The sequence below is a fragment of the Triticum aestivum genome, chromosome 2B (assembly GCF_018294505.1).
Source record: "Triticum aestivum cultivar Chinese Spring chromosome 2B, IWGSC CS RefSeq v2.1, whole genome shotgun sequence".
Taxonomy (NCBI): domain Eukaryota; kingdom Viridiplantae; phylum Streptophyta; class Magnoliopsida; order Poales; family Poaceae; genus Triticum; species Triticum aestivum.
Window position 1 is genome coordinate 196,848,222 of NC_057798.1, and position 13,971 is coordinate 196,862,192.

Genomic DNA, 13,971 nt, shown 5'->3' on the forward strand with positions numbered 1-13,971 from the left:
CCCATTATATTTGGTAGACCCTTCTTGAATAATGTCAATGCTAGGATAGATTGCGAAAAAGATAGTGTCACTGTTGGTTTAGGGGATATGTCTCATGACTTTAATTTTGCTAAATTTTGTAGACAACCTCATGATAAAGAATTGCCTAGTAAAGATGAAATTATTGGTCTTGCTTCTATTGTCGTGCCTCCTAATGATCCTTTAGAACAACATTTGCTAGACCATGAAAATGATATGTTTATGAATGAAAGAACGGAGATAGATGAAGTATTCTTTAAACATGGACCTATTTTGAAACACAACTTGCATGTTGAAATCCTAGAGGATCCTCCTCCACCCAAGGGAGATCCCGTGTTTGAGCTTAAACAATTACCTGATACTTTGAAATATGCTTACCTTGATGAAAAGAAGATACATCCTGTTATTATTAGTTCTAACATCTCAGAGCATGAAGAAGAAAAATTATTGAAAACTCTGAAGAAGCATCGTGCTGCTATTCCATATACTCTTGATGATCTTAAGGGCATTAGTCCCACTTTATGCCAGCATAAAATAAAATTGGAGAAAGATGCTAAACCAGTTGTTGATCACCAACGACGGTTAAATCCTAAAATGAAAGAAGTGGTAAGAAATGAAATACTAAAGCTTCTGGAGGCAGGTATAATTTATCCTGTTGCTGATAGTCAATGGGTAAGTCGTGTCCATTATGTCCCTAAGAAGGGAGGTATTACTGTTGTTCCTAATGATAAAGATGAATTGATCCCACAAAGAATTGTTACAGGTTATAGAATGGTAATTGATTTCCGCAAATTAAATAAAGCTACTAAAAAAGATCATTACCATCTACCTTTTATTGATCAAATGCTAGAAAGATTATCCAAACATACTCATTTTTGCTTTCTACATGGTTATTCTGGTTTCTCTCAAATACCCGTGTCAAAAGAGGATCAGGAAAAGACCACTTTTACTTGCCCTTTCGGTACCTTTTCTTGTAGACGTATGCCTTCTGGTTTATGTAATGCACCTGCTACCTTTCAAAGATGTATGACTGCTATATTCTCTAACTTTTTTGAAAAGATTGTTGAGGTTTTCATGGATCATTTCTCCGTATATGGAACTTCTTTTGATGATTGCTTAAGCAACCTTGATCGAGTTTTGCAGAGATGTGAAGAAACTAATCTTGTCTTGAATTGAGAGAAGTGCCACTTTATGGTTAATGAAGGTATTGTCTTGGGGCATAAAATTTCTGAAAGAGGTATTGAAGTTGATAAAGCAAAAGTTGATGCTATTGAAAAGACGTCGTGTCCTAAGGACATCAAAGGTATAAGAAGTTTCCTTGGTCATGTCAGTTTTTATAGGAGGTTCATTAAAGACTTCTCTAAAATCTCTAGGCCTCTGACTAATCTCTTACAAAAAGATGTTCCTTTTGTCTTTGATGATGATTGTGTAGAAGCATTTAAAATACTTAAGAAAGCCTTGATTTCTACACCTATTCTCCAGCCACTCGATTGGAATTTACCCTTTGAAATCATGTGTGATGCTAGTGATTATGTTGTAGATGCCGTTCTAGGACAAAGAGTTGATAAGAAATTAAATGTTATCCAATATGCTAGTAAAACTCTAGATAGTGCCCAGAGAAATTATGCTACTACTGAAAAAGAATTTTTAGCAGTTGTATTTGCTTGTGATAAGTTCAGACCTTATATTGTTAATTCCAAAGTAACTGTTCACATTGATCATGTTGCTATTAAATACCTTATGGAAAAGAAAGATGCTAAACCTAGACTCATTAGATGGGTTCTCTTGCTACAAGAATTTTATTTGCATATTATTGATAGAAAGGGAGATGAGAACCCCGTTGCAGACAACTTATCTAGGTTAGAAAATGTTCTTGATGACCCACTACATATTGATGATAGTTTTCCTGATGAACAATTAGCTGTCATAAATGCTTCTTGTATTGCTCCATGGTATGCCGACTATGCTAATTACATTGTTGCTAAAGTTATACTGCCTAGTTTCGCATACCAGGAAAAGAAAAAGTTTTTTTATGATTTAAGACATTACTTTTGGGATGACCCACACCTCTATAAAGAAGGAGTAGATGGTGTTATTAGACGTTGTGTACCTGAGCATGAACAGGAACAGATCATCCGCAAGTGTCACTCCGAGGCATATGGAGGACACCACACTGGAGATAGAACTGCACATAAGGTATTGCAATCCGGTTTTTATTGGCTTACTCTCTTCAAAGATGCCCGTAAGTTTGTCTTGTATTGTGATGAATGTCAAATAATTGGTAATATTAGTAGACGTCAAGAAATGCCTATGAACTATTCACTTGTTATTGAACCATTTGATGTTTGGGGCTTTGATTATATGTGACCTTTTCCTTCCTCTAATGGGTATACACATATTTTAGTTGTTGTTGATTATGTTACTAAGTGGGTAGAAGCTATTCTAACTAGTAGTGCTGATCATAACACCTCTATTAAGATGCTTAAAGAAGTTATTTTTTCGAGGTTTGGAGTCCCTTGATATTTAATGACTGATGGTGGTTCACATTTTATTCATGGTGCTTTTCATAAAATGCTTGCTAAGTATGATGTTAATCATAGAATTGCATCTCCATACCATCCACAGTCTAGTGGTCAAGTAGAATTGAGTAATAGAGAGATTGAATTGATCTTGCAAAAGACTGTTCATAGATCTAGAAAGAATTGGTCCAAGAAACTTGATGATGCATTATGGGTCTATAGAACTGCATGTAAAAATCCTATGGGTATGTCTCTGTATAAAATGGTTTATGGAAAAGCTTGTCACTTACCTCTCGAACTAGAACATAAGGCATATTGGGCCATTAAAGAGCTCAATTATGATTTCAAACTTGCCGGTGAGAAGAGGCTTTTTGACATTAGCTCACTTGATGAATGGAGAACCCAGGCCTATGAGAATGCCAAACTGCTTAAAGAAAAAAGTTAAAAGATGGCATGACAAGAGGATACAAAAGCATGAGTTTAATGTGGGTGATTATGTTTTGCTATACAACTCTCGTTTAAGATTTTTTGCAGGAAAACTTCTCTCCAAATGGGAAGGTCCTTATGTTATCGAGGAGGTCTATCGTTCCGGTGCCATAAAAATCAACAACGCCGAAGGCACAAATCCGAAGGTGGTGAACGGTCAAATAATCAAACAATATATATCAGGTAATCCCATAAATGTTGAAACCAATGTTATTGATACCGTAACCCCGGAGGAGTACATAAGGGGCACTTTCCAGAACGTTCCAGACTTTGAAAAGGAATAGGTATGTGGTACGGTAAGTAAACCGACTCCAAAACTGTTCAAACAACAATTTTTCTCCGTTTTGGAATATTTAAAAAATTAGGAAAATAAGTAGTCCGAAGGAGACATGAGGCATCCACGAAGGTGGAGGGCGCGCCCTACCCCCTGGGCGCGCCCTTGCCTCGTGGACACCTCGTGTGCCCTCTAGACTCCGTTTGCTTGCACGATACTTCTTTTGGTCGGTAAAAATTCATTATATAATCTCCCGAAGGTTTTGACCACCGTACCACGACGAAATCCTCTGTTTTTGTTTTGAGCTGTTTTCTGCCAGAGTTTGTCAAGGTCAGGCATCATGTCGTCCCCCTCCTCCAACAACATGGACGAAGATGCTTGGCTAATGAAGATAGAGACAAAGCGAGAAGAAATCAGGAAAATCAAGGAAGGTTACAAGATCAAGGAAGCCGTAGAGGAGAAAGTCCCGACAGTAGAAGAAGAAGGCTTCTTTCAACCTTATTACAATCATCTCACCCCTACTGAAACTGAAGCTTTCAAGATGATTGAGCTAGCTCGCATACAAAACAAGTATCTCACACATGAAAATATTTTGTTGCAAGAGCATATCACCGCACTCAAGGGCATTATCCACAAGTTGGAGGATCTCCCACGCTCGATGTGTGACACCCCGTCATCAACAACTCGGGTAAAGTCTATTTTAAACCTTGAATTTGTATGGCTCGTCGGAAATGAACCCCAACCTCTCAATCCCTGAAATCGGCACCCTGTACTCATGGATCCCAGTCCAATCTCAACCCTGTACCGGTTTAGATCAGATGATACACCTGAAAAACAAATAATCCCACCGAAATAAGTCTCTAGTCTCACTGACTAGGTATTGGTACCTTCTCCCCACAAATGGCGCTATGGATCTCGAGAGCGGCAGCCATGCATCGGTGTGGCTGTCTTCAGCTCATTGACGCAGTCATCCCAACCAGACTAATCGTTCGGAGAAGCACTATGGAGTTGAGTTGACAAACGCAGAACGTCTCGCATGATACTGCGCATGGTGCACCACCATGCATGGACCGGACACTCCTCCTCTAGCTCCGACTGTTTACTTTCCGGCCATTCGCATTCCTACTCAAGTTCCGCATGAAGATGCGCATGTACATGGTCATGGATAGCTTGATGCCTTGTTCGATTCCTATACAAGAACACACTAGCTACTACGTCTACATGAGCCTAGCTTGATCGATTAGATTGATCTCTTCTGGACACACGCACGCGAAACCTCGATCGGACGCACGAGTTGCAACATATAGTGTGACTGCGTGAGACCCCTCTTGGTAGATGCGGACACGAGTAGAACATGGATTGACTTAGCTGGAGAAATATTGGGGAACAAAATGAAGCTGACATGTACTGGACCCGCCTAGTTAATGGGATTAGTGATGAACTCAGCCGGGATTGATTCTTTCCCAGTGTGCCAAACAGGTGTAGGGTTAAGATTGATCGGGATCCGTAAGTACAGGGTACCGATTTCAGGGATTGATAGGTTGGGGTTCATTTCAGACGAGACGTACAAATTCAAGGTTTAAAATAGACTTCACCCTCAACAACTCCATCAACTAGTTGCATGTCTGTCAATGGAACCGGTCTCATGAACGTGGTCATGTAAGGTTGGTCCGGGCCGCTTCATCCAACAATACCGCCAAATCAAAATAATACATTGGTGGTAAGCAGTATGACGATCACCGCCCATAACTCTTTTGTGTTCTACTGATGCATATCATCTATGCATAGACCTGGCTCTGATACCACTGTTGGGAAACATAGCATGCAATTTCAAAAAAAATCCTACGCTCACGCAGGATCTATCTAGGAGATGCATAGCAACGAGAGGGGGAGAGTGTGTCCACGTACCCTCGTAGACCGAAAGCGGAAGCGTTAGACAACACGGTTGATGTAGTCGAACTTCTTCTAGCTCCGACCGATCAAGTACCGAACGTACGACACCTCCGAGTTCTGCACACGTTCAACTCGATGACGTTCCTTGCCCTCTTGATCCAGCAAGGTGTTGAGGAAGTAGATGAGTTCCGTCAGCACGACAGTATGGTGACGGTGATGGTGAAGTGATCCGCGCAGGGCTTCGCCTAAGCACCGCGACAATATGACCGAGGGTGTAAATTGTGGAGGGGGGGGGGGGCGCCGCACATGGCTAACAGTTGTTATTCTATGTTGTAGGTGCCCCCTCCCCACATATATATAGGTTGGAGGGGAGGAGAGGCATCCAAGGGGGCGCTCCAAGTAGGAGGAATCCTACTTGGGGTCCTCTCCCAATTCTGCCAACCCCCCCTCTCCTATTCCTATTCGGAGTAGGAAGGGAAGAGGGGGAAGGGGGAATCCTATTCGCTTTTTCCTTTCCTCCTTCCCCTTTCCTTCTCCAATTTGGCCAGCCCATATGGGGGGGGGGGGTGTGCACCAACCCCTTTGTGGCTGGTGTGTTTCCCCTCTTGGCCCATAAGGCCCATATCTTTTGCCGGGGGTGCCCGGAACCCCTTCCGGTGACCCGATAAGTACCGGATGCTTCCCGAAACACTTCTAGTGCCCAAATACCATCGTCCTATATACCAATCTCTACCTCTCGACCATTTTGAGACTCCTCGTCATGTTCGTGATCTAATCCGGGACTCCGAACAATATTCGGTCACCAAATCACATAACTCATATAATACAATATCGTCATCGAACGTTAAGCGTGCGGACCCTATGGGTTCGAGAACTATGTAGACATGACCGAGACACCTCTCCGGTCAATAACCAATAGCATAGCCTGGATGCTCATATTGGCTCCCACATATTCTACGAAGATCTTTATCGGTCGAACCGTTATGACAACATACGTTATTCCTTTTGTCATCAGTATGTTACTTGCCCGAGATTCGATCGTCAGTATCTTCATACCTAGTTCAATCTCATTATTGGCAAGTCTCTTTACTCGTTCCGTAATACATCATCCTGTAACTAACTCATTAGTCACTTTGCTTGTAAGGCGTTTTATGATGTGTATTACCGAGAGGGCCCAGAGATACATCTCCGATACTCGGAGTGACAAATCCTAATCTCGATCTATGCCAACCCAACAAACACCTTCGGAGATACCTCTAGAGCATCTTTATAATCATCCAGTTATGTTGTGACATTTGATAGCACACAAGGCATTCCTTCGGTATCCGGGAGTTGCATAATCTCATAGTCGGAGGAATATGTATTTGACATGAAGAAAGTAATAGCAATAAAACTGAATGACCAATATGCTATGCTAACGGATGGGTCTTGTCCATCACATCATTCTCCTAATGATGTGGTCCCGTTCATCAAATGACAACACATGTCTATGGTTAGGAAACTTAACCATCTTTGATTAACGAGCTAGTCTAGTAGAGGCTCACTAGGGACATGGTGTTTTGTCTATGTATCCACACATGTATCAATTTTCCGGTTAATACAATTCTAGCATGAATAATAAAAAAATATCATGAAATAAAAGAAATATAAAACAACAACTTTATTATTGCCTCTAGGGCATATTTTCTTGAGACACGTCTCAAACATGTCTACTTTTCCAAACACTTTTGCTCTTGTTTTGGACTCTAATTTGCATGGTTTGAATGAAACTAACCCGGACTGGCGATGTTTTCAGCAAAACTACCTTGATGTTATTTTTGTGCATAAATAAAAGTTCGTGGACTGACGCTCTCTCCCGGACACGGTTTTAATGAAACTACCCAGACTGGCGCTCTCTCCCCTCTCTCTTGGTGGCGCTGGAACGCCGCCAAGACATTCATTGTGATGGCAACAATACAAATACAAATAAACCCCATCGTTTTCCCCTTAATGGCAACAATACAAATACGTGGCATGTCCCCTTCTGTCACTAGGATTGAGCACCGCAAGATTGAACCCATTACAAAGCACCTCTCCCATTGCAAAATAAATCAATCTAGTTGACCAAACCAAACAGATAGACCAGAGAGAAATACAAAGCTATAACAATGCATATAAGAATTCAGAAAATACTCAAATATCTCTCATGAATAATCTGATCATAAACCCACAATTCGTCGAATCCTAACAAACACACCACAAAATAAGATTACATCGAATATATCTTGAAGAATATCGAGGAGAACATTGTATTGAAGATCAAAGAGAGAGAAGAAGACATCTAGCTACTAGCTATGGACCCCTAGGTTTGTGGTAAACTACTCACACATCATTGAGAGAGTGCAAGGTTGATGTAGAGGCCCTCCGGCAGAGTACCGGAAAAGGCCTCCAGATGGGTTCGCGGAAGAACAGAAACTTGCAGCAGTGGAATAAGTATTTTGGTTGGCTCTCTAATGGTTTTCCGATTTTATAGAATTTATAGAGGTGGAATTAGGTCAGACGGAGCCACTAGGGACCCACCAAGGTACTAGGGCACAACCCCCCAGGGCGCACCCTAGTGCCTTGGCGTCTACTCGTTTGCCTTCTGGTATCCTCCCGAAGCTTCTAGGGTCTATCTTATCCAGAAAAAATCGTCAAAAAGTTTTGTGGCATTTGAACTTCATTTGGTACTGATTTTTTGGAAAACCAAAAATAGGTAAAAAAAATAGCAACTGGCACTTGGCACCGGGTTAATAGGTTAGTCCCAAAAAATGATATATAATTGCATCTAAAACATCAAAGATTGATACTATAATAGCATGGCACAATAAAAAATTATAGATATGTTGGAGACGTATCAATAGCCTACTATTCTTTAAGACCACTATTGAACAAGCGCAAAAGATCAATGAAGTTCTGGTCACGTTCCAAAAATGTTCTAGCCGGGCACGACACGACCATGGGCACATCCGTGTTGCTTTTCGGCCTTTTAGGTGACGATGCAGAAACCCGTCAGATCCCTCGGTAAGGTACCTACCATAGCTGGATGTCAAAAATTGGAGGTCAAACCGGAAATTTACCCAGGTTTAGGCCTCCATGTTGGAGTAATACCCTATGTCCCGCTTGTGTTTGTTATTGATGATGGGTATACCTCAAGTGAGGGATTACAAAGAAATGTATGAGTCGGTCAAGAGTTGTTTCTACCAGTGAGTAGATGGGAATGAGAGCTTCCTCCTAGCCTCCCCTTATATACACTATGGAGGATAGGGTTTTACATGGAGAGATGCGATCTAGATTGCCACCGTCGTTATCTTGGAGATCAAGATGATCCAGGGCTCTTCCTGTTGTCGGGTATAAGGTGGGCCTCGTGGGCCTACCGGCAGGCTTGCTGCCGGGCTCCTTGCTGATGAGGCACCTCCAGTGTATGACAACGTCACTCGGTCTTTTGTTTATTAAAATCTAGAAAAAACAAAAAATAGGACAAAACTAGAGAAAACCTAAAAAATAAGAAAAAATACAGGAAAATCTAAAAAAGGAAAAACAGAAAAATCTAACTAATGTTTTAACAAAGATATAGAAAAATATGAAAGTGCGAGGGGGGCCGCTGCACTGCACTGGGCCCGAACCGTGTCATGTCGTCCCACAATTAAAAAGGTCCTGTTGTGCCGGGCCCTTACCTTTGGGCCATCCTTCTTCCATAGCGGGCCAAAGGCCAGCCTGGCCCTTTTAGTTGCGTGTCGTGCCGGGCAGGCTGGCCCGCATGGCATGGCCCATATGGCCAGGGTTGCGTCACATGGTCAGGTCAAGCCAAGATCGGTGGAGTCACACCTCACCAGAGACCAGACCTGACCGCAATTCTTCCCATCGCTGGACCTCCACCAGAGCTACCTACCCACGCCGGCCGCCCCGCCGACTATACTCCGGCTGCCGCCGCCGTCGCCACCACGCTCCTACACAGACGCCGCTCCGAGCGCCTCCCCTCCAAACGCGCCGTATTAGCCCCTGCTCTTACAACGGAGGCCTACAGCTGCCGCCGTGCCGTACGCCCGTACCTTAGCGGCGTCACCGCCGACGCCTCAACCCCCATCCCGCATCCACCCATCCCCACGAAGCACGACGGCCTCTCAGGCGCGGTGCCGCCTTCGCCGTTCCCGTTCTTCCTCGTCGGGGCATCGCGTTCCCGCTGCCCCCACCCCGTCCGCAGTGTTCACCCATTTCGTCTTGAGGTACGACGTTGTTTCCATCCAGCGGTTAGTTAAATATAAATCCCACTGAACACATCATCTAGATCCGCCCCCGCCGGAAGTTGAGCGGTGGATGGAACCGAGCAAGTAGGTGGTAACAAGTTTGGGATATGTCTTTCTTGCATCTGCTGCCCACGAGGTTCCTTCCTCTTTAAAATGAGATGCTGTATTGAGTTCATTGCGCTACTATTAAACATATCCTTATCTTTTCTTCTGACAATTGAACCTCAAAGGTGACTTTTCTCGATTTGCAACTCAATTGTTGTGTGCACCCCTGTTGGCTTAAAATTAACAAATGGCCCAATTTGCACCTGATGGCAGTCTGTTCAACTTGCTCTGGTCGATTCACGAGCAACATTTTCCAATCTGACAAATGGCAGTTTCCTGAATGCGTTTGTATGAACAATTGAAATTTTTAGGACATAGTTTATACACTCTAGGTAAAATTATGATCCCGTTATTGCTGTTTTTACTTGTAGTGGTAATGATTATTTTTTATGACATTTAATATTTTGATTGCCAGATACTAGTTTTGATATGGTGTTGTAATGACAAATTTGTTCCCCATCGGTGATTCACAGGGTACAACATGCCATTTTTGATGATTTATGGCGCCAATGACCGCACTTAGCCTTTTCTTATTCTACAGATCAGCAGATGGCTAGTAGCTCCAATGGCCATTGTCCAGCTAATGGTGCAAAAGTTCTTCCTGGAAGGGGGAAGAAGAATCAGGAGGTACTGATAGTTTGAACATCCCTGTCATGATTTGTTTCTACTGTAGATTGCATTTTAGAAAATGCATTGTTTGTTGGTATTGATATGATAGAGTAATAATTTGCATGATGGTATTGATACTGGACTATTCTCCCATTGATCGTTCTGATAATGGTATGTGGTGATGGTTCCTGTTGGCTAATATCCTGCATGGCTGCATGGTATTGAACTATTGATTGACGTGTTAAGATAAAATTGCTGGTTTGATTGAAGTTTAGGAAGATAGTATGTCTTCCTTTCAGTCAGTCGTAATTTTGCATGATTATGTTTCTTGAGGTCTAATGAGAATGTATTTTAAGCATTTCACGTGGCAGCATAACGATAAAAATGTATTGTTCAAACTTGAGTTTCTTTTTGGCTTCGCTTTGCTCTGTCCTAACCCAAGTCAGATAGGAATGCAATTTTTTTTTAAATATTCCATCCACAACTTTTTTGAATGGAGGTACCGTGTTATTGATTTGCTTTAACCCTTCACTGAGTTCATAGTTTTGTTAATGCAGAAATTACTGCTTGACAAAAATGCAGCTTCTAGGGCCTGTCAGAAGGACAGGCAATACATTGTGAAATTGGAAACTGAGCTGAGCAACTGCTATCAGGAAATTGGTATGCTCTAGGAATTATTCCATTTCTTGTTTGTCTGGCCATTGCAAACCTTATTACTTAAGCAGTCTTTGCTGATCGAAAGTGCAGACTATTTGCAGGATCAGTTAAATATCAGGAATGTTGAAGCAAACATCATGGGAGAGCATATTCACGGCCTTGAACTGAAGCTAACTGAACTGGAGAAATTTCCTGAAAGAGTGAGAGTTATGGACAATGATCTGATGCGGTCTGATTCTCAGTGCTGGCTTCTGATGGAAGAAGTCCAATGTAAAGAAGAGGAGCTGCAAAAGGCAGCCTCACAAATAGAGAAGCTTGAAAGCGCAACTTTAGATATGCAATGTGAAATTGAGAGTTTAAAACTTGATTTGACTACGATTGAGCAAAGACTGTTTGATGCTGAGAGCTTTAGCCAGCATACTGCTGAGTACAAAGTTAGAATAGAGAAGCAACTGAAAGAACATGAGCTCCAGCTGCAAGAGGCACGGAAGACTATTGATCATCTTGAGGTTGAGAATAAACAACTGAAAAAAGAGTACTTGCCTGGAAGAGCTCCTAAACAATCCTCTTCTACAGGCGTGGAGCAACTTGATAAAACAGTGGAGCATGATGGTCATGCAAACTATGAAAGAGGTCATGAAATTCTTGAAAAGATGGCGAAGCAAAATGAAGAACCTGAACATATAATTGAGCAGCTCAAGGTCAGAGTTTGTGTACTACTTGTACTTCAGCATTTTGGTATAAGTTCGTTCGAATACGCCATATGTAGTTTTGTACTACCAAACAAGTTCAGAAACAAATTGTTTTGAACATATCGCTATGGAATTTAGTTGCACTGCTAGTTGGGTAATCAAGGATCTGTCTGTTTTATTGATTGTGATTTCAGTATAACTTTCCCATTTCTGGTGAGATTTAAGTGTTGCTCTCCTTGTTAGGTAGAACTTCGAGAACAAAAACTGAAAGCAAAGGAGGATGCAGAAGATCTCACTCAAGAAATGGCTGAATTGAGGTACCAGATAACTGGCATGCTTGAGGAAGAATACAAGCGCCGGTCTTGCATTGAGCAAGCGGCTATTCAGCAAATTCAGCAGCTGGAGGTTCAGGTAGTGAAATATACTTTTTTATTTTGGTTCCAAACTGCACCAGTAAAAATATAGTTTCACATATAGCTCAAGCTGTTGCTCCATAAGACCATTATTTGAATTTTGAATCTAATCGCATGATTACAAATGAAATAGATACAATCTCTTAGTCTTGTCATATTGACAATCCCTCTATGTCTGATTTAATTTTGTTTTCTGATATTCATAACCAGGTCTCCAAAGAGCAAAGGAAATTGAGTGGAGCACTAAGACGACTGCAGGAATCGCATGAGCTAGCTGACACGCAAGCTACGGAGATTAAGAAACTGAAGGATGCTTTAGGGGTATGTGCATGTAGGTTATAGCATCCCACCAAAAATGAACTATTCTTCTGCTCGATACTAGTTGTTTCATGGTACTGATACACTATGTAGATGCCTCCATTGTAGAGATTGAACTCTGCAATGAACCTCGGGAGGGTTTGCAAATCTTGCTCTTGCGGGTTCTGTCCAATGCTGGTAGAGTTGTCTAATTGCTCGATTGAGGGGTCGCTTGACCTCAGATCTTCCGATGCTAGCAACGTTGAAGAAACACCAGAGAACCAAGCGCTAGTAGAGTGGCATCCTGATGAAGCTTCAGATGGTGCCACAGTAAATAATGTAGGATGCTAGATGCAGCTGCACTCTTGTGTGCAGTTGCTGTATATAATTCTTTGTGCCACTGTTGTTTGTAGATGCATTTGTAACTTGTAAAAACTTGATATTTATCGTGTCAGATTCAGCCTCAGGACTCACAAGGATGTTACACGTATTAGCATACACAGATTTGCTAAATGAGAATGTTGTAAGTGGCATGAGTTTGGTGCGTACACGTGGTTTGTATGAGAGCCATTTATCTGCAATAGGTTTGGAAACATATTCCAGGATTAGAAAAGAAATGGCGAACTATTTCCTTGTGAAATAAGTCCACTTGGGGTCAGGTCCTAAACTTGCATATTTCTAGATTTTTTTTTGGCCTTTTTGATGATGTTTGATGCTCATATGGGCATGAACAAATCGTAGGAGTGATCGAATAATGCAGGATTTTTTTTTACAATGTTACCTTAACAAGCAAGTAATAATGATCTAAAAATAGCTTAACAGGCAAGTACGCCATAAATTTATATATTGTACTATAAAAAGAAGCTTAACAAGCAAGTTTGCCCTAAACTTGCAGACATTCCAATGGTAAGAATTTAGTTTCAGTTATCCCACAAAAGAAAAACAATTTAGTTCCAGTTATTACAGGACGAAGTCATATGGCCAGAACATACGCCGGGTAACCAGAGGGGATTATAAAAATGCGATTTGCGAGGCAAGAAGGATGTCTGTCATCTGCAACTGTCCTGGAAGAAAAGGACATCCTCCTTGCCTCCAACTCCAGTTCTGCCGCCCAGCCCAGGAAGAAGCAGGCGGCCGGCAACCTCTCCGCACCCTCGTCGCGCGCCTCCTCTCCTCTCAGGTTCGATCCATTCCTTCCTTCCATCTCTCTCAACTCATCGGAACTCCACCACCCCAGGATGCGGCTCTTGCCTACCTCAGTTCGTTCCTCTTGCCGGTCTTCTTCCGGCGACGGCGACCCTCGCACGGCGGTTTCTCGACCCCGGTTTCGTCAGGCGGAACGAGGCGACGTGGGATCCCAGGCCGTTATTCGTGTCGTTCGTGTCACGACTGATCTTGGGTTTCGGTCTCTGAAGACATGGTCGGTCTTCAGGATTTTTGCAGGGATGTTGTGCGATCGTCGTGCAAGCCCGTTCTTGTGCAATGTTACCTGGTCTATAACTATATATACTGGTCAAAATCATAGCACCCCTGTAAAGAAATATAAGGGCGTTTAGATCACTACTTATATTTCCTTACGGAGGGAGTACAGGTGTAGAACAAAGTCACGCGTTTTAACTAAGCATTTACCCTTTTTCTTGGAATGTTGTAGATAGATGCAACTGATTTTGATTTTCGAAACATTTCAGGTATATAGCAAATCGACCTGCATCCACTATTTGTACTGAGATTAAATTGAAACTT

At 42.2% G+C, this 13,971-nt stretch overlaps 1 protein-coding gene across 7 annotated transcripts; it reads left to right on the forward strand.

Moving 5' to 3' along the window:
• Nucleotides 1–9,018: 9,018 nt before the first annotated feature.
• On the forward strand, nucleotides 9,019–13,387 carry LOC123044323 (filamin-A-interacting protein 1). 7 transcript variants are annotated; one of them, XM_044467027.1, is made up of 7 exons: nucleotides 9,019–9,434; nucleotides 10,034–10,187; nucleotides 10,727–10,829; nucleotides 10,917–11,527; nucleotides 11,762–11,929; nucleotides 12,142–12,252; nucleotides 13,195–13,387. In XM_044467027.1, the coding sequence occupies exons 2-7, from the start codon at nucleotides 10,110–10,112 to the stop codon at nucleotides 13,243–13,245; spliced, it is 1,122 nt and encodes a 373-aa protein (XP_044322962.1). In that variant the 5' UTR covers nucleotides 9,019–9,434; nucleotides 10,034–10,109; the 3' UTR covers nucleotides 13,246–13,387. The 7 variants fall into 7 exon arrangements, with proteins under 7 accessions (XP_044322962.1, XP_044322961.1, XP_044322959.1 ...); XM_044467026.1 differs by lacking the exon at nucleotides 13,195–13,387 and adding an exon at nucleotides 12,343–12,764 and having other exon boundaries at nucleotides 12,142–12,262; XM_044467024.1 differs by lacking the exon at nucleotides 13,195–13,387 and adding an exon at nucleotides 12,358–12,764.
• The last annotated feature ends 584 nt before the right edge of the window (nucleotides 13,388–13,971 follow it).

What these genes read in the sequence shown, in the direction of transcription:
- LOC123044323 (XM_044467024.1), top strand. Translation starts at nt 10,110, where the DNA reads ATGGCTAGTAGCTCCAATGGCCATTGTCCAGCTAATGGTGCAAAAGTT. An exon ending in GGGGGAAGAAGAATCAGGAG is followed by an intron (nt 10,188 to 10,726) that starts GTACTGATAGTT and finishes TTGTTAATGCAG; the next exon opens with AAATTACTGCTTGACAAAAA. An exon ending in CAACTGCTATCAGGAAATTG is followed by an intron (nt 10,830 to 10,916) that starts GTATGCTCTAGG and finishes TCGAAAGTGCAG; the next exon opens with ACTATTTGCAGGATCAGTTA.